At 34.2% G+C, this 20,960-nt stretch overlaps 1 protein-coding gene across 5 annotated transcripts in view; it reads left to right on the forward strand.

Moving 5' to 3' along the window:
- FER (FER tyrosine kinase) overlaps window positions 1-20,960 on the forward strand; it is a 467,575-nt gene that overhangs the window by 295,732 nt on the left and 150,883 nt on the right. For all 5 annotated transcript variants that reach the window (XM_057540547.1, XM_057540548.1, XM_007192081.3 and 2 more), the window contains 3 exons: window positions 4,269-4,325; window positions 11,487-11,602; window positions 14,039-14,133. In XM_057540547.1, coding sequence (XP_057396530.1) covers window positions 4,269-4,325; window positions 11,487-11,602; window positions 14,039-14,133 — 268 coding nt within the window. The remainder of the gene's footprint in view (window positions 1-4,268; window positions 4,326-11,486; window positions 11,603-14,038; window positions 14,134-20,960) is intronic.

Below are 20,960 nucleotides of genomic sequence, written 5' to 3' on the forward strand. Positions count from 1 at the left end.
ATCATTAGTTTTGGACATAGGTTTGTGGATATTCCTATATGGTCACAAATCACTAGCAAGCAGATGAAACAGTAAAACTGTCAACTCTATTCATTATGGTTTTAATGCATATTTTTACGTCTGTTTTACTTCTGTTGACTTATACTTTAGTACAACTTTTATTTTCATTCAGTTGATCTGTGAAACCAGGGAAGATGCTGCCATTCCTGTTTCTTGGAGGCAATCTGCCTCCATTCTTTCTGTTCCTTCTCCAGATTCAAGAAGGTTGTACAAATCTCCTTGCTCCTCTATAGAAAAAAGAGTAAAGATAAAGCCAAGAGTATGTGGTATAATCTCTGTAGGAGATACCAGGTCTGGGACAGTTGTTAAGGAGTGAACTGCAGCTCTTTCTGGCAACCCTTCTGAGTGTGACTTTGCTTTGGAGCAAAGGGGAAAAGAAGAGAGGTCAATAAAGATGGTGGGGAAGACAAGGATCCAGGCTCCTTCGGCAACTCTCCATTCTCCAAACTCCTTGTTACTTAATGTCCCTATTCCCTAACCTTACCTTTGAATTATCTTCTGATGTAGTCTCTGCTTGTTTGCTTTTTGTTCCCTTGACATAAATTTATGTAAGAGTTGGACCTCCTTTTGTTACCATATCCATCATTGCCTGAGCCAGAGGCCTAGTGTTTGGTGAAGCTTTAGTATCATCATGTAACTAAAGTTGCTTGTCTTTCTCAATCACTCAGCAGCCTCAGTAGGAGTATTTCGTTTATTGTCTAAGGGAGGAGTTGCGTAGTTCCCCTCTTCAGAGCATGTGTTAAATGCTACTGCCTTTTTCCAATTTGACAGTTTGGAGTTTGCCCCTCTATCCACATTTCTACAAAATTGCAGTTATCAAATTGCCACTGAATCCCCTTTGGGTATTTTGTCCCTCCCTCTTACAGATGGAGTCACAAATCTAAATTCTGAGGCTCTAGGCTCCTTCTCTGTGATCTTCATTTTAGCTAAAACAGATCAAGAGCAACCTTATTCTTAACTGACTCCTCTTCAATTTTAGGGTTTTTGGTTAGGCAGTTAGTCCTCTTCCCAGCCTTGTCTTCTCCCGGACTAATCAGTGGAAAGGTTATTTTTGTGACTTCAAATCAGGAGTGACCCCCTAGCCATTCTGGCAGTAGTAAGCATTCCACATCCCGTTTAATATCCCATTTCTCCCCTTACACCTCTTCCCTGACAATAGCACCCCTCATCTTTCCCCCAGGTAACACCATAGTCGTTATTTAAATTACAGGAGTTAGGGGTCCTTTCAATATCTCATCCTGTCACCAACTGTAAACAAGCATAAAAGATCTGAGAGACATCCCAGACACAGACAGGCTCTTCAAGGCACTTTCCTTTTTTAATAGAAATATAGTTGATTTACAGTGTTAGTTTCTTGTATACAGCAAAGTTATTCAACATATATATGTGTGTGTGTGTATATATATATAAACTTTTACAGATTCTTTTCCATTATAGTTTTTTTTTTTTTTACAAGATACTGCATATAGTTCCTGTGTTACACACTAGGAACTTTTTGTTTATCTATTTTATTTTATTTATTTATTTTATTTATTTATTTATTTTTGGCTGCGTTGGGTCTTTGTTGCTGTGCACGGGCTTTCTCTTGTTGCGGCGAGCGGGGGCTACTCTTCCTTGCAGTGCGCGGGCTTCTCATTGCGGTGGCTTCTTTTGTTGCAGAGCACAGGCTCTAGGCGCCCGGGCTTCGGGAGTTGGGGCGCACGGGCTCTGGAGCGCAGGCTCAGTGGTTGTGGCACACGGGCTTAGTTGCTCCGCAGCATGTGAGATCTTCCTGGAGCAGGGCTCGAACCCGCGTCCCCTGCATTGGCAAGCAGATTCTTAACCACTGCGCCACCAGGGAAGCCCCACCTATTTTATATATAGTAATTTGTGTCTGCTAATTCCAAACTCCTAATTTATCCTTCCCCACCCCCTTTCCCCTTTGGTAACCATTAGTTTGTTCTCTGTCTGTGAGTCTCTTTCTGTTTTGTAAAGTTCATTTGTATCGTTTTTTTTTAGATTCCATATATAAGTGATATCATATGATATTTGTCTTTCCCTGTCTGACTTACTTCACTTAGTATGATAATCTCTAGGTTTATCCATGTTGCTGCAAAAGGCATTATTTCATTCTTTTTCTGACTGAGTAATATTCCATTGTATATATATACCACATCTTCTTTATCCATTCATCTGTCCATGGGCATTTAGTTTGTTGCCATGTCTTGGCTATTGTAAATAGAAGGCACTTCATTCTAATGGTATGAAGTGGCATCTTATTTTGGTTTGTATTTGTGTGTCACTGACTAGTGATGTTAAACATCTCTTGATGTACTTATTGTCTATTTGTCCATCCTCTTTTGTTAAGTATTCTACCCAGTTTCTTAAAATTGGGTTGTTTGTCACCTTGTTTTTGAGGTATGCATTCTCTGTATGTTTTACATACAAATTATTTGTCAAATATACGTATTGCAAAAATGTTCTCCCAGATTGTAGCTGGACTTTTCGTTTTTTCAAAAGAGCCTTTGGAGGAACAAGTGTTTTTAATTTTGATGAATTCCAGGTGTTTCTTTTATGTGCTTTTTGTGTCCTAAGAAATCTTTCTTTACATACTTGGTAATGAAGATATTCTGCTATATTTTTTTTCAGGACCTTTATAGTTCTGGCTTTTTATTTAGGTTGAAAGACTTGTCATGGAGAAAGAAAACTTCCTCTACCCTTCTAGGTTCTTCTGGCTGGTCTAAGAATTAAATTGACATGAGACATATTAACAGGAGAATATCGGATCTAATTTTGTACATACAGGAACCCCACAGGCGTGAGAAGTTGAGTTAGAAACGTAAAATGAGGTATATGTGCCATCCTGAGCTAAGGGATAGGATAGGGGCGTGAGGCTTCAGAGAGAAGGAGGGTAATTCACAAATAGGAAGAGCAGTTGTTTAGTAATTGGATATTTGCCCTGTCATACAGATAGGTCATAAAAACTTATTTCTGGTAATAGCTCTTATTATGGGTAAGGCCCCCAATTTAAATTCTTTAAGGGAGAAGTAAAGCTTTGCCTTGAGCCCACAGGGTCTCAATTGCCTTTAGCTCAAAATAATCCACATGCTAAAGTAGCACATCTTGGGGAGGCTATTCTGAACCCCTAAAGATTATACATGTAAACCATTTTAAAAAATCATTGCTGTTCCCTTTGTTGAACAATCAGAGGGTGGTGGTTGAGTGTTTGTCACATGGTGTTTCAGAAGGTAAAGTACTTCAGATGGCTGTCCAGGACATTTTTAAGCCATAGTTAGGGTGGATTCTTACTTCAAGATGTTTGATTACTTGTTACAATTCATTCTATAGCTCATAATTATATTTCAGTCTGTGTAATGGGGGAATACTATACTTTAACATTAAATTTTTTAAAAATCAAGAATAAAATATACCATTCCAGGATTTTCTTTTCTTCTTTCTCTCTTTGCTCCATCCCCTCATTTTTCCTTCTCTCCTTTCTCCCGCCACCCCACTTCATTCATTTTTCCTTACTTCTTTTTTTTTTTTTTTAAATCTAATATGTCTTTCTAACATTACAGTATTGTGTGCTCTCATAGCTGAGACTTTTTAGATGATAAAATATTCCCTAAGTACTGATTAGCTCTTGAGATCACATAATGGGATGTTCTTTTATCATGGCATGTTTGCATCACTGATCTTGTGTACCTTGATGATACTGTAATTGATGTTTGGGAAAGATGTGGGACTATATGCAGTGTAACAGACAGCTATAATTCATGATCAGTTGTGGAAAAATTAGCTCTTAGTAATGTAGTTTGGGTATAAAATAATTCTCTATGATCAAGTGAGGATTGGAAATTTTACATTGCAAAATGAGATTCCCTCATGTACTTATGACACAGCGTTTTTGAAATGACAAATAATAGCATAGCCTAAGCTTTATGGTGGGAGGAGAATGCATGCTGTGTTCTAGTTACAGGGGTACTATCATTTTGAAGGCTGAGAATTCTGATAGAAGTTTGCTATAATGTAGACCTTAAAGTTCTATTGTGTGGTAACATTTCTTAAATCTGTTTTATAACCTCTTGAGGTTACAACTTCTTAGTGTGCTGATTATTGAATGGTCTGAATGCAATATCCCTTAGGTCTATTTGCCACTGCCTCAAATGCATCTTACAGGAACTGCATTCTTGCTTGGGCTAAAAAACTGTTCTTTTTCTTTGCCACAGGATAAGAAATGGGTTCTCAATCATGAAGATGTCACGTTGGGAGAATTACTGGGCAAGGTATGTAATCCACTGAGCTGAAAAACCAAATCTTGATAGTGATTTTGAACTCTACAGATTCATTTTCTTCAAAGCCTTTCTTATATTCCAGCACACAGCAAGGCACATTCCCCCATGAACCTAGAAGAACACAGTGCCATATCTGTTACAAATACTGTGATGTTCACTGAAATAGAAGTGTGAAAATCTTTGAAAAGTTTAAGAATTATCTTGACTTTTAAGAATATTATATTGTATATTTTCCTCTGAAAGAACTAAAAGCCACAATAATTTTATTACAGTGTAGTAAAGCCAAAACTAGTGAGCTGAGATTTGAAAAGAAACTGTGATGTAATAAAAGTTTAAATACTTAATAGTCTTGTTCTATTTGTTTCTGGTTATACATGATAGTTCAGAGAAAATGCAGTACTGCTCTTTGGGATTTCAGAATTGTATATAGAATCACAGTATGTGACAACATGGGACATGTTATTTCAATCTGAAAATTATGTGGACAGGGCACATGTTTCAATATATCCATTTTGTAGCTAGCTCTGTTAGTGGTCAGAGGAGGCAGCTATATATGATGAAAGTCTCTTTCTTCCAACCTGGTTGGGAGTTTCTTCCAACTCATTGGCCATATGAAAGTATATTATAACTAATAATGATGGCAGACATTTAATAATCAAATGGGCTATTTGGAAATTTGTTATTTGTTTATAACTGAGTTCCAATAGATAAATATTAACTTCTTTGTCAATGACTTAATTAGTGATGTTTGAATTGAGTTGAGGTTCATAATGCAATGTAAAAAAATAGTATAAAACCCAGATAGCTAGGGAAAACTATCACTCATACATTTCTGAGTGATCAGTACTAGAATTTAAGGCTCAACATTTCAAGTAAAGAAATAAATGATTATTCATTACTTTTTTTGATTTAAATGTAAACTTGATGAATTGACAAATTTCCCCTAGTTTTTAGTCCTGATGTGTGTTGAGAAAGTAAATCCCTGTTGAAACAATCTACTTTGCAGGATTCTTACTATTTTAAAATATCTTTTCCAAATAGAAGCATTAAATTGCTATTGGAAAACAGTTTCTATTGATTGCTAATACTTATTTAGTAAGTAAATTCTAAAGAATTTCAAGCTACAAGCAGTAGCTGGTATGTTTATTTCCTCTGTGATGTGGCCATAACTCTTAAGGAAATATTTCTTCTTTTTCATTACTTTAGGTAACTCAGTAGCAGTGATTGGGCTAAAAATTATTACAAAAGTAAATTAATTTCCATGAAAATACAATTAAATAATAAGTTATAAAATTAAACCAGTTACTGAAAATAGTGTGTTGAGAAGAGTAGATTTTTCAGTTCTAAGGAAAAAATACTTTCAGTTAAAAAGAGATGTTTCAATTATCTTTGTTTAATATGTGATACATGGTATTTCACATATTAGGAGGAATTTTAGCCTTTAGGTCCTCAATAAGGTTATTTCAAAGAATAATTGTTTTCAATGACAAGGCAGTAGCATGATATCAGCTTTAATAAATTTTATCATTTTTAGTAAAACACTTCAACTTTAGAGACACTATATAGCTTAATTTCAGCAAATATATTTGAGTTGAAAAATGTCCTTTAATATTTTCATTACCTATTCTGAATATTTATAGTATACTGCATGAAAATGCATGAGAAAAATAATTAGCCATGGTTCTTATACTTTGGAATTTAGTAGTAGTATAAGGTTGAGATGGGAACTCTGTTTTTGAGCACTGTATTTCTATAGACTGTACTTGATATATAATTGGTATTCAAAAATATTCATTCCTCAAATATTTACTGAATGCCTTCTGTGTGCCAGGCACTCTTCTAGGTTCCTGGGATACATCCGTGAACAAAGTAGACAAATATCCTCGCCCTTAATGAAGCTCATGTTCTATCTAGCAGGGAAAGACAGGAAAACAATAAACTTAATAAACTTAATAATAAGAAAACTGCATAATGTTAAAGGGTGCTAAATCCTGTGAAAATATAAGGAATTTAGGAGTGCTGTTAGACTGCTATTGGTTGGACTTGCAATTTTTAATGGGGGAATCCAGGTAATAAGCCTTATTAAGATTGTTTCTTTCCAATGAAAACCTGGGGAGGAGGGATTTAGCCATGTGGTCAAGTGAGGAATAGGGTGTTAGACAGAGGGAGTACCAATGCAAATTACATTTGATGAGCAGGAGAGACAGTTTGCCTGTAACCCAGTAAGCAAGGAAGAATAGGATAGGGCAGCAAGTCAGTGAGGTGGTGAGAGTATAGGTCGTGTAGAGCCATGTAGATCACCGTAATTATCAATACTTTAGCTTTAAATATGTGTGAAAAGGTAAGCTAGAGAATGATTTTGAGTAGAGGAGTGGCATGATCTTACTTTCTACAGAGTCCACTCTGGCTACTGTGTTGAGAATAGGCTGAGTTGGAAGGTTAGGAAGCTATTGTATTTACCTAACTAAAGATGATGGTTGCTGGATCAGAGGGTATGGCAGTGGAGGTGGTGAGAAGTGGTGAGTTTGGATTTGTTTTTAAGGTTGAACCAACTAAATATCCTGATGCTCTATGTGGGGCATGGGACAAAGAGGGCAGTTGGCATAGGTGTAGCAGGTTTGGGGGGAATGAGATTAGGAGTTTGGGATGTAAATATTAAGGTTTGTCTGTTAGACTTCTAACTGGAGATGTTGAGAAAATGGTTGGGTATTAAGTCTGGAGTTTGGAAAAGAGGTGTGGATCAAAAGTACAAATTTGGTAGTTGTCACTTACTTATTTTCTGGTTAATTTAGATGAGTTCAGCAATGGAGTGAGTCTAGATAGAGAAGAGAAGAGAGAGATTGAGCCCTGGTCACGTCAAAATCAAGAGGCTGGAGAGATGAGAAGCAAGATGATTGAGGTTGAGAAAGAGCAATCTCTTGGAAGGCAGGAAACCAGGAGATAGGATGCCTTAGAAGCCAAGAGAAGAAAGTATATGAAGGAGGAGAGAGTGATCAGTGGTGGCAAGTGCTGCTGAGAGGTCAAATGAGATGATGACTGAGCACCATTGACTTTAACAGTAAAGAGATCCCTAGTGACTTGGCTGAGCACTTTCTTTAGAATGCTTTATGTGAAAGCCAAACTGAAATATATTTAAAGGAGAATGGGAGGAGAGGAATTAGAGATAGCAAGGATGTAACTCTTTGAAGTTTTGCTACTTCATGTAGCAAACTACATGTGGTGGTAGTTTCAGAAGGAATGATTTGTGTGTTGTTGGTTAATCTGAGAGAGGCAGCATGCTGGTTTGCAGTTGGCAATATGTAGTGAAAAATTCAAGATTTTGGAAAGAGATGAGAATTGCTGAAATAATATCATCAAGTAGGTAAGAGGGGATGGAATTTAATTTACAATGGAGGATTGACTTTAATAGAAGCACAGTAGTTCATTTTTATAACAGCAAGGAAGATTGGTAGGAGGGTAAATGTGGGACTGAGAGTCTGGAAGTTCTCTTTATATTGCTTCAATTTTCTCAATAAATTGAGCAAGATTATTAACTAAGAATGAGGGTGTGGGGAAGGTATGGGAGCTTTAAGAGGAGAGTCGAAGCAGGGGGAATAGTTAATTGGAAGAATGAGAGTGTGAATGGTCTAGGGAATTGTAATATAATTATTGAGCAGTATTAAGGCCCCCCTAGACGTTTGTGTTCATGAATTTAAAGTGAAACTAGTCAACATCATTGTGGATTTTCTCCAGCCACATTTAGCTGCATAGGAACAGAGTAGGCCGTGTTGCATTTAATCTGGGTTGTGGATTTGATGAGGGAGTTCTACAGATGAAAAGGAACAGAGAAGTTGAGAGTATGTAGTAAACAGTTGTTATAATTATTGAGCATGGAATTTAAGCTGAATAAGGAAGAAAGCGAGGCTGTTAGGGGGTTATGGACAATAAAAAGTAATAGGGTCTGAAGATTTGGAGGTTCCTATAGGGTCAAAGGATTCTGAGTCCGAATACTAGAGGAAGTAAGCTAGAAAAATAGAAGCCAACCAGGAGATGGGATGAATGAAGTAGGTATTACAGAGGAGTTGCATTATTGGTGACGGCAAAGTTTAAGGTATGATCATAGAAAATAGGTTGGAACATGGATCATTGGAAGAGGGATGATCACGTAACAGAGTTTGAAGTGTTGGAAGGATCTTTAAGTGTCTATTGAAATTTTCAAAGTTTTAAGACAAGAGTAACACTGGATACAGTGATCCAGGAGCTCAAATTGTCAACAAATGAGGGAAAATATTTTCAAATTCAATAGCTGCTAGCAACAGTAAGGGGTAGTGGGTATATAATCAAATAATAACATTTCAAAGCTAGGGCTTTTTAGGAAAGCAGAAGGGAAAATGTTTTGAAAGTAGTGACAAGGAGCTCGATGAATCCTGTATTCCATCTCTCAGGTGGTGGGAGAAGCATGGTGTGTGTGTTGGGGGTGCGGGTGGGGTCATCACAGTTTTAGAAGGCACAGGAAGCTCACCCACCATTTGAGTGTTCTCAAGTGAGAGCCAGGTTTCTGTTAGAACAAGAAGGCGAAGAGAAGGACCAAAGAATAGATCAAGATAAAATTTTGATGATGGACCACAAGTTCCAGAAGGCAACTGGAGGTTTAGGACAGAAGGGAAATAGTTGGAGATAGCAGGTTGACGAGGAGTCTGCAGAACCTAATGAGAATTAGAGAGGGGGAAATGAGGACCACCAGGATCTTCTGTGAGGACCAACAGAAACACACAAGAGAAGTAATGAAATTTAGCCTCATGGACTTAAAGCCAGTAGCAGAGATGAAGCTGTGCCTGTTACATGGTAGGGAGCAATGGATGTTGTAGGCTTTTTCCTGACCTCTTTGGATGGAGAAGAGGTGGTCTGTGAAGCAGAGTCTTTTTTGCAGTGTTTGGAGATTCCTGCCTTGACCACTGTTAACAGAATTGAAATCTTCTGAGTAATGATTGTTAAATGAATGTTTACAATTTTCAAATGCCTTGTATGTGCCAAGAACAGTTATATAGGACAGAAACCATTAGAAAGGTACAAAGGGGCAATGGGATGATAAGTGTTCAGGAACAAGATGTATAATTTTGGGAAGATCAAGAAAGTCTTCATGAAGGAGGTGGCATAGAAATGAATTTAAAGATCAGTTAACATGTTCTCTGATTGGAGGTGAGGGGAAAATGTACAGAAGGCATGGCATATCTTTTGGGATCACTAAGTATTTGAATTTAGGACACATGTAGCAGTCAGAGGCTAAGATGGCTAGACAGAGGCTGAGAAAGGAATGGTAATGGAAGGATAGATATTAACTAAGGCAGTGGTATAATCAAAGTTGTGTCTTGGAGAGATTAATCTGGCAGTGCTGTGGTGGACCAGCTAAAGAGGGTGAGGGACTAAGGATGAGATCAGTTTAGGTGAGAAAAATGAGATCTTGAATCAGGGTAGGCTGTCTGAGGTGCTACGAGGAAGACAAAAGTGTTCCACAGGAAGAATCTGAATGCTTGTAGAGAGTAATGGCCCTAGTAAATGAAAAGGTAATGTAGTCAGGAAATGTCTTCTAGTGAATAAAATGTTAAGTTTCAGACAAGGTGAGTTTTAAGTGCTTCAGAATCATTCAGATAAATAGAGGCCCAGCAGTAATTGTGTGTACTAATACCTTCTCTCAGCTCTAAATGATGTGATAATTGTGGGAAGGAAAAAAACCTTGAATAACAGGGAAGGATATAAAGCTCAAATTTTTCTTTTTCTAGTTTGTGATGAATGTGCACTGTGTTGAAGTTATTGTATGTTTACTTTTCATGTAAGGGTGATCAATCATCATTTTGAATGAATAAGAGTTGAATATTAGATTTAATAATACTATTCATTACTTAAATATTCAAGTATACTTAAAATATTAAGTAAAATAAGTGTTAATTAAATTAAGCAAATAGTAATTCTTTAATAAATGAATTTATTAAAATACCTATTTTAGTAAATTTAAATGATTAGTAACATAAAATTTATACACCTTGGATCATAGGTTAAGAGTTACATTGAACTTAGAACTCAAACTCATTGATTATCAGACCTCTAGTTTAGTTACTTGTTGCTCAACAATGACAGCATTAAAGCTAATTATAATACAGTGCTTGCGCATTATAATTATAGCTATGTAAAAAATACATATGCATACATAGAAAGACTTGAAGAGAATACTCCAAAATAGCTGTTGTGTTAGCTTTATAGATCTTTTCTATATTCTTTTGTTTCATAACTATAATAAAAGTGACTTCAAACTGGAAATAAGGCATTTTAAATCAAAATATGTTCTAGCCATAGAGTAAGGTTAGGAGTTCAGACATTTGATAGAAATGAGCTCATCATGGGTGACACTGGCATTTGGGCAAGCACCTCGTTTTCCTTGGTATCTTTCAGGGACTGACAGCCTGCAGCAGTGGCTGTTGACAGTCCTTCATCTGCCTTGATTCTGTTGCCTCTCATCTAGTGTCTTACTCTCTCACACTCTCGTCCAAGTGACATCTGGCTGTGTGGATCAATACCACCAGTCACCTCACAGAATCTTGGCTTTATTTATTTATTTATTTATTTATTTATTTATTTATTTATTTATTTATTTAACATCTTTATTGGAGTATAATTGCTTTACAATGGTGTGTTAGTTTCTGCTGTAAAACAAAGTGAGTCAGCTATACATATACATATATCCCCATATCCCCTCCCTCTTGCGTCTCCCTCCCACCCACCCTATCCCACCCCTCTAGGTGGTCACAAACTTGGCTTTATTTTTAAACGCCAACCTAATAAAACTTAGAGCTAAGGGGGTGAAGGGAACTAGATGGAGTGAAACTTAGGTACTTCTGACAGCATTAGTTTTTCCTTTTATTCTATTTCAGTTTTTTCCCATTTCCTTTTCAATTCTCCACAACCCTCAGTCCCCCAAATGGTTGGTGTGTTGGGTAGTGTATTTAGAGTATTGGTAAGAGCAACATTCCCAGTCTTTATTTCCACTTAAAACTCTGAATAAAGCTAACAGAGTACTTTGATGAACTCAAAACTCATCATTACATGCTTTCCTTGTATTTTGCAAAGGTTTACGTGGCTGTCTTACACTCCAAACAATAAATATATTTGTATTTTCAGGGAAATTTTGGTGAAGTATTTAAGGGCATATTAAAGGATAAAACTGCTGTTGCTGTTAAAACGTGTAAAGAAGATCTTCCTCAGGAACTGAAAATAAAATTTTTACAAGAAGCCAAGTAAGTTCTCTAAAGTAATGTAAATATGTATTTATAATATAAGTAAGTGATTCATTAAAACGTAAGTTTGAAGATATCGTAAATATGATTTGATGAATTAGAAGTAAGCACTTTCAGGGCCCTCAAAAGTAGGCACTTATTATACAATGTGAAAACAAAAAGTTTTTATGTGTTTGAGTTAGACTGCAGGTCAGTTAGACAATCACAGTCAAAAGAACCAGATGCTTTTGAGAACAGTGAGTATTCTTTGAGTCCTTGAAAAATTTTGCAGTATTTTTTGCTTTTATCACACATGCATATACACATATGCATATATGCAGTGTTGTGATTGTCCTGATACTAAGAATATTACTGTATTCTATATATAAAATCCATAATTTAGACATATATTTAGGTATATAATTACATCTTTCCTACCGTCCTTAGATATTATTGCTTGATTCTTTATTCCCAGCTGTTAGCTTTATTTTCTGAGAATCTCAAATTTCTTCTTCAGCTCATTGCATTGTTTCTTTTCTAACTGATCTTTTAGGATGATTGTCTTCTCTTTTTTCTGTTTTAGCTAGAATTTAATGTTCCAGCTTGCCAGCCCTATGTTGCAAATAGTTTAAACTCCTCTGTTAGTGGTAAAATCTAATATATACAACAAAACACAAAACAAATGGAAAGGGGCTTTGGATAGAGTGAGAATGGACGTATGAATGGGAGATGGATGGATGGATGAGTAGGTGGATAGTTGGGAGGGAGAGAAGGAGAAGGAGGATATATAGATCCATAGATTGGTGGTATAAAGGGAAGGAAGGAAAGGTGTGTGTGTGTGTGTTGTCTCCATCATGGCATTGTATATAAAATTGAAGTTTTTATAAAGTGCCATGGGAGAACAGAGGACATGGCAATGAAAGAACTAAATCCCGTGGCATAGAGCATCTTGATGTCATTTCTCCATCATCTAAAAATGGATATTTATAGCAATGGATTAAACTAGTTGGGTGCATTTATTAAATATTATCTATGGAATAAAGTTGCAAACCTTTTTCATGTATATTATTAGCAATTCAGAAAAAATATCCTATGATGAATTTAAAGGTATGCTATCACAATTGAAACTTGTAGCCTCATTATTTTAGTTATTCATAGGTATCTTAAGGTATCTTTCTTTCTAATTTGTGAATGTTTTACTGAAAGTTTAATTTCTTCTTCTAAAGTGAGACTGAAATTTTATGTTAAAAATGACAATTACATCCACACAAACTCCCAAGTATCCTTTAACAGATAATAAAGCTATATATTTAGCTATTTAATGTTATTTGGATTCATCCTGGCTGTTTTGTGGAATTTCTTTATTAAGCAGTTTTCAACCTAAGAAATGACATTTTGGATTACAGTCAATCATTCTAAAACTTCCTTTCTAATTCCTCATAGAAACTGCAAACTCAGTTATTGACAGAATATTTTCTTTATCTCTAGAATTCTTCCCAGTGTATTTTTTCATTTATTAAACTTTATATATGTTCAATCGATAACATTTTTCTTAGAGCTATCTCTGCTTTAGTTGTCCATGTACAGCACACATATAAACTGTTTTATCTTTCTCCAAATGAAGTTAGTTTTTTCATTCTCCTAGAAAGGAAACTGTGTTTTTTCAAATACCAGTGAATTTATAACTATGTCAATAGGATAATATGGAATATCATTTGGTAACAGAAATCATCAGGGTAGACAGTCCTCTGAGGGAATCTAATCTATTTTTAACTCATGCTTGGGATCCTATAGATGAGTCTATGCTACTTTTATAGCTCTCTGAAATTCTGCTTTTAGCCAACTAAAACTTCTCTGCCTCAGCTTAAGTTATATTACTCATTGTTTAACCTTCTGCCAGGTTTCTCAAAACTTTTTGAGTTTTCACTATTTTGAAATTGATCATGATCATCAAGAAAGTATGTATTATGAAATCTAATATGAAGTGATTACTCTATAGCATTTACCAATATGAATCGTTCTATTTTTATTTGTTTTAAATGAAGTATATACATAAAATAAAACAAAACAAAAAGATGCTGCCCTAACAGCTTACAGTTTTTGGTCCACTAATACTTTCCAGCTTTTGTGAGGGTGCCTAAAACCAGATACTTTGAAGGGAGTTCTACATATTTTGGACTAAGTAAGTTATTCCTATTTAGCATGGTTATTAGCTATTCAGAGTAGATAATAATTTTTAAATGAATATTTAATTGAATAAAAACTGACTCATTTATATCTATATTTTGCCAAGATTTATCAAGACTTATATACATCCCATTTATCATAATTTGGGTTTGTACTAAACTTTTAAAAATTGTGTTGATTAAAGTGCATTCTACTTGTGCACACTACTCATGATCATAAATTAATGCTTACAACTTAAATGGTAACTATTCTTATACTTCTCTTATCCAGAATTCTCAAGCAATATGATCATCCCAATATTGTCAAACTTATAGGAGTTTGCACACAAAGACAGCCTATCTACATAATTATGGAACTGGTTCCAGGTAATATGATTTTAGAGGTTTCCTCAATGACATTTTAATGTCATGTTTTATTGCTTTTATATGTTCAGTCTCTTTGATTTCTCCTTGTAAAGTTTCCAAGGATTTTGTTTAACATTTTCCTGATGACGAAGAGCTTGTACACATACTTGATATTTTTATAGTCTATAATACTTGCTATTTTCTAGAAAGTGTCAGCCAACTTTTTTAAGAGAAGATATATTATTACATTGCAGTTACACATGGAAATTAGTTATATATAATCTTTCTGTGAGAAAGGCTCTTTAGATAAATAGTCTACTTAGGTTTACTTTATAATGATAGTACTGTCTTATATTTAGTTCATTGTATATCATTTTACAAGTACATTACCACACATCCTTTTGTTTAGTTGTATATAATAATATCATAATGCTTTGGGTCACAAACTATGAGCTTGTTTGATATGTGGACAAAAAAAAGGTAATCTCTCTAGGAATTTGTCCTTTTATTTCTTTCTGGTGACTTTTAACACCTCCAGGTATTTTGGTTAACTACTTTTGCCAACAAACAAGGATAACATCAAAGTGATATCGTATTATCTTTAAGTTATTTTTATTGTACATCTTTCTGTTGTAGAAAATATAATCAGAGGTAAAATATGATCTTGATAAGATTTATAAATACAGTATTTAATAACTGAAAAGGATTTGCTTTGTTACCTTAACTATTTATTCATTTTAAAAGGAGAAACTTAAAGGAATAGAAAACATTTTTCTAACTTTAATATGCATCACATAAACCTGATATTGTAGATTACCCATTAAAAACTTTCCATATAATTCTTTCATTATTAAAGGATAAATTGGTCCAATTTTACCATGCTGGTTTGATTGCTATTGGAATATTTCTTTATTACCATAAAACTGCAGGATTCCTAGATCATAATCATTTTCATCCTCAAGATGGAAATATATATTTGCATGGTTTACACTATTTACGATTTATATCTTAAAGTAGCTTTCATACAATTTTCATACAAAATTTTTAAAATAATTGAATAGCCTATAATTTTAATTAAAATGGGATATTTAAGTATTATAAATACATAAAACATTCACATAATACAAATGATGCCCCCAGTTACTAAGGGATGTCACTGAGAAACTTAGATTTGAGAGGTAGGGCAGACTTGATGAGGAAAAGTCATTTTGGTGTTACTATGACTGATTAAAGGAGCATGGTAACAAATTCCTGATGGCAGGTCCAAACTGAATAAAGCAAAAGATAGCTTTGGAAGAGAGCCAGGGAAGTGTTTATCTGGACACTAAATAGTAACCTTTATTGATTTTTTTTTTAAATGATTAAGAATAATAAACTTCATTAGAAAACGTCCTACTCAACAATCTGATCTCACCCCAAAGCTAATTGCTATTTATTTTTTTGTGTTTTTTCCCCCCAGGAAAATATTTAATATAGATACCATGATTTTATGCCAATGTTTTAATTATTCAGAATCTTAACATTGATGATCTTTTTTTCTATTTTTAATATAACATGGTTTCATTGTTTCATATTCATCCATATAGTTCTACCTTTTCTTTATAATGGCTACAGAATATTCCATTATATGGCTTTCTATAATTTAAATCGATCTTCTATTTATGGATACTTTGGTTGTTTGCATTTTTATTATTTGGGGTTTTTTTCTTTTTTAAACAGTGCTTGAGTTGGATCTGAGTTTATGTGCATTTCGATTTATGGTTAATGTATTAGTTTTCTATTGCTGCACAACAAATGATCATAACGTGGCAGCTTTAAACAATATCCATTTATTACCTCACAGTTGTGTAGGTTAGAAGTCCAGGCAGGCTTTACTGGGGTTCTCTGCTTAGGGTCTCACAAAGCCAAAAATCAGTACATCAAGCTGAGTTCTTGGCTGGAGGCACTGGGGAAAAATCCATTTCCAGACTCCTTCCGGTTGGTGGCAAAGTCTCATTTCTTGCAGTTGAGAAATGGCCTAAGGTTCCGTTTCTTTTCTTGCTGTGAGCCAAGGGCATCTCCCAGCTTCTTAAGGTTTCCTACATTCCTTGCTCTTCAGACCCAGTGTGTCACATCTTTCAAGTGCTTTGAATTTCCCTAACTTCTCCTTCTGTTTTTCATTTTGTTCTGTTTTGTTTTTCAAAAAAGCTGGGAGAATACCCTCCACGTTTTTGAAAGGTCTTGTGATTAGATCAGGCTCACCTGGCTAATCTGCCTATCTTTAGGGCAACTGTGCAATATGACAAAACATAATTATGGGATTGATATCTAATCATGTTCACATGTTCCAGGGATTAGGGTGGGACATTACTGGGAGGCCATCTTCAAATTCTGCCTACCACAGTGGACTTTGCTAAATTTTCTTGGAGGTTAGTTGCAGTGTGGGATCTGAAACTACATTGAACTTTTCGTACTCTGTTACATTAGTTCCATTGGTCAATCTTATAAGATGAATGCATGATTTTTGTAGCATCATGCTTTGTCATTTCTCATTTGGAAAATATCAAGTGACCAGGTTATATAGATCTTCCAAACAGTGAAGTAATTCATTATACAGTATCAAAAGACCACATTCATTAATGTCATCACTAATCTCACTGGAAAAGTAATAGGAAGTATCAATTTCTTTATAGCAAATGTGTTTTCCAAAATTTTAACTTTCATTGCAATGCTTGGATTTTTTTCCCTGGTAACAAAAACTGTCAGTTTTTTGCCTTGAAGTGTTGGACTTACTTAATTCAATTTTGAGAGAATGTCAAAAATCTAATATTTAATAATCATAATTTGTCAATCTTTTTGAAAACAGATTTATTGATATGTAATTGACATATACTTTATATATGTATACTTTATTGTATTGACATATGTATACACTTGTGAAACCATCAGCACAATCAAAGTAATGAACACATCTATCACCCCCAGATTTTCTCCATGCCTCTTCGTAGTCCCTTCCTCCTCCCCCTCTCAACCCCTGTCCCAGTCAGCCACTAATCTGCTTTCTGTCACTACATATTAGTTTGTGTTTCTTAGAATTTTATATAAATGGAATCATATAGTCTGTACTACTCTTTTCTTTTTTGGATCTAGTTTGTTTCATTCAGCATAATTTTGAGATCCATCCATGTTGTAATGTTTATCAGAAGTTCATTCTTTTTTATTGCTGAGTAGAATAGCATCATATGAATATATCACCGTTGTTATCAACTGTTGATAGACTTTTGGGTTGTTTCCTATTTGGGGCTACTGCCAAGTAAGCTGTTGTGAACATCCATGTATAAGTCTTTGTATGGGTATGTGCTTTCATTTCTCTAAGGAAAATACCTAGGAGTGGAATAAATGAATTAGATAGAATGTACATGTTTAAATTTTTAAGGAATTGCCAAATAGATATTAAAGTGATTATACTAGTTGGCATTCCCAGCTGTAGTTTCTCTACATCTTCATCAACATTTGGTGTGGTCAGTCTTTAGATATTATAATTTTATGCAGAAGTGTCTTATTGTGGTTTTCGTTGTCTTTCCCAACTGACTAATGATGTGAGCATCTTGTCATGTGCTGATTTACCATTCATATATCTTCTCTGAAGTGTCTATTTAAATAATGTGCCCAATTTTTTAATTGGGTTGTTTTCTTGTAATAAAGTCTCGGTTCTTTATATATTCTGGATGCAAGTCCTTTATCAGATGTATCATTTTTAAATATTTTCTCTCAGTTGACTTGTCTTTTCATTCTTTTAATAGTGTCTTCTGAAGAGCAGAAGTTTTTAATTTCAAACTTTAAATTATGTTTTTCTTTTATAGGTCATGTTTTTGATGGTATATCTAAGAAATCTTTGTTGAATCCCAGGTCACAAAGGTTTTCTCCTATGTTTACTTCTACAATTTTTATAGTTTTAGAATTTAGAATTTATAGTTCATTCTATGGTCCATTTCATATGGTTGTGAGAAATGGTTTGAAGTTCATATTTTTGGCATATAGATATTCAGTTGTTCCAGCACCAACGACTCTCCTTTCTCTCCTGATTTTTTTTACCTTCATTTTTTAAAATATATTTATGTGTAGTTTTATTTTTGGACTCTAATTTCTGTCGATCTTTTTGTTTGTCATAATGCCAATACTACACTGCCTTGACCACTGAAGTTTTATAGTAAGTCTTGTATCAGGTAATGTTAGTTGTCTAACTTTGTTCTTTTTTAGAAATGTTTTGGCTGTTAGAAGTCCTTTGCATTTCTCTAGCAATTTTATTATTAGTTTTTCAGTTTCTATATAAAGGATTGCTAATATTTAGATTCGGATTACATTGACTCTATAGATCAGTTTGGGGTGCATAGACTTCTTAACAATATTGAGTCTTCTGACCCCTCTACATGACATATCTTTCTAGTAAGATAGGTCTTCTTTAATATCCCTCAGCAAGGTTCTGTAGAGTTTAGTGTACAGGACTTTCCATCTTTTGTCAAACTTATCTCTGAGTATTTGATCTTTTGTGATGCTATTGTAAGGGATTTTTTTAAAGAAATATGTTCACTATGGAAGTCACAGAAGATGTGAATAACACTGTCAGTCAACTTGACCTACTGACCTTTATAGGACACTCTACACAACATCACCAGGACATACATTCTTTTCAAGTACACAGAGAATATTTACCAAGATAGATCATATCCTGGGCCATAAAACAAATCTCAATAAATTTATAAGAATTTAAGTTCTATGAACACAACAGAAATAAAACAGAACTCAAGGATAGAACAATATTAGAAAAATCTCTAAATATTTGGAAAGTAAACAATGCATAGCTGAGTAACCAATGGGTCAGAGTGGAACTTAGAAAGTATTTTGAACTAAATGGAAAGAAAAAAAAAAACACAACGTCTCCGTATTTATATGATGCCTATTAAGCAGTACTTAGGGAAATAAATATAGCACTAAATGCCTATATTAGAAAAGATGAAAAGACTCAAAATTTTGACCTCAATTTCTACCTTAAAAAGGAGTGCAAATTAACCCAAAATATATAGAAGAAAGGAAAAAAATATAGAAGAAATCAATGGAATCCTTTGAGATTAATGAAGTTGATAAAACCTCTACATAGACTCTTCAGAAAAAAGAAGGCACAAATTACCAATATCAAGAATGAGAGAGGTGACATCATTGTAGAATCTACAGATATTAAAAAAGATATTCATAATATTTCCTTAACTTTATATAAAGAAATTCAACAACTTAGATGAAATGGACAAATTTTCTGAAAGGCAAAAACTACCAAAGCTCATTCAGCCTTCATAACCCCATATCTTTTATAGAATTGGTCATTAAGAAACCATCCTTCAAAGAAAACTCCAGACCTGTATGGCTTCACTGGTGAATTATACCAAAGTTTTAAGAAGAAATACACCAACTCTACACAAATTCTTAGAAAATTGAAAAGGAGAGACTACTTCTCAACTCATTGAGATCATCACGACCTGATTCTGAGACTAGACAAAAATATTACAGCAAAAGAAAACTACAGACTATATGTCATTATTACATATATAAATTCTGAGCACAATTTTAATGAAGCAAATGCAGCAGTAGGTAAAAATACATCATGATCAAGTGGAATTTATCCTAGGACTACCAGCTGATTTAACTTTCAAATATCAATCAATGTAATTCATATTAATAAAATTTAAAACTACATAATCATTTCAATAAATGAAGAAAAATCATTTGGCAGAATCCAACATTAATTCCTGTTAAGAATTCTCTGAAAATGAGGAATAGAAGAGAATGTCCTCACCATGAGTGGCTCCTAAGAAAGACATGCTCCTAAGATGACATCATATTTAATGGCAAATGACTGAATACTTTGCTCATTTATATCAGAAATAAGACAAATATGCCTACATTTACCACTTAAACACTATACTAGATGTTCTAGCTTCTAGGACAATACAGCAAAAAATAAAGCAAGAAAAAGTAAATAAAAATCACCTTTTAATATGTTTAAGGTATTTTTCACCTTTGCCACAATATTTCTTTGCCAGTGTTTGAAATCAAAATGCTAGCTACTATATTAATATAAAAGACATTATAGCATTCTATGGTAAAACCACTATAGCACTTAAAAATAAATGATTGGTTTTTTTCTTTTAAACATTTTTAAAGTAATTTAAGATAACACATAGTCTTTAGTGATTTTTTCTCTTCAGACACAGCTTCAAAATCTCTAGTATTGAACCACTTATAATCTAACATTCTAATGTTACGAAACCTGGGCCAAAATAGCAAGTTCAAAAACAATGAGCTCATAATTTTGACATTTTCAAGTTAAGGCCTGATAAGAAACTCTTCCTATTCTCTCAATTTATTGTTGTTTAAGCCTTATGCATCTTTTCCTTTCTCATCAGTGAACACGTTTACATACCAGAATATAAAGATAAATGAGGCAAACACCATAAGGTTCCTTGTAAAAAAATATATATATATATATTTCCACAATAAGATGAAAAGCTGATAAATACATGGTTATCAAAAGCATAGGAGAGATTTATCCCAGGTTTGCAAGCCAGTTTCAACATTTGAGAATTTGTTAATGTAATCCGTCACATCAGTAGGCTAAAAGAAAAAGGTGATCATATCAATAGATGCAGACAAAGCATTTAACAAAATCCAACACCCCTTCATGAAAAAATTTTAAAAACTCAGAAAACTTGAGGAACTTGCTCAGTTTGTTTTTAAAAAACTCTATAAAAACCCTACAGCTAACATTATAGTTAATGGTGAGAGACTTGAAGCTTTCCCACTAAGATCAAAAACCA

The sequence above is a fragment of the Balaenoptera acutorostrata genome, chromosome 2 (assembly GCF_949987535.1).
Source record: "Balaenoptera acutorostrata chromosome 2, mBalAcu1.1, whole genome shotgun sequence".
Taxonomy (NCBI): Eukaryota; Metazoa; Chordata; class Mammalia; order Artiodactyla; family Balaenopteridae; genus Balaenoptera; species Balaenoptera acutorostrata.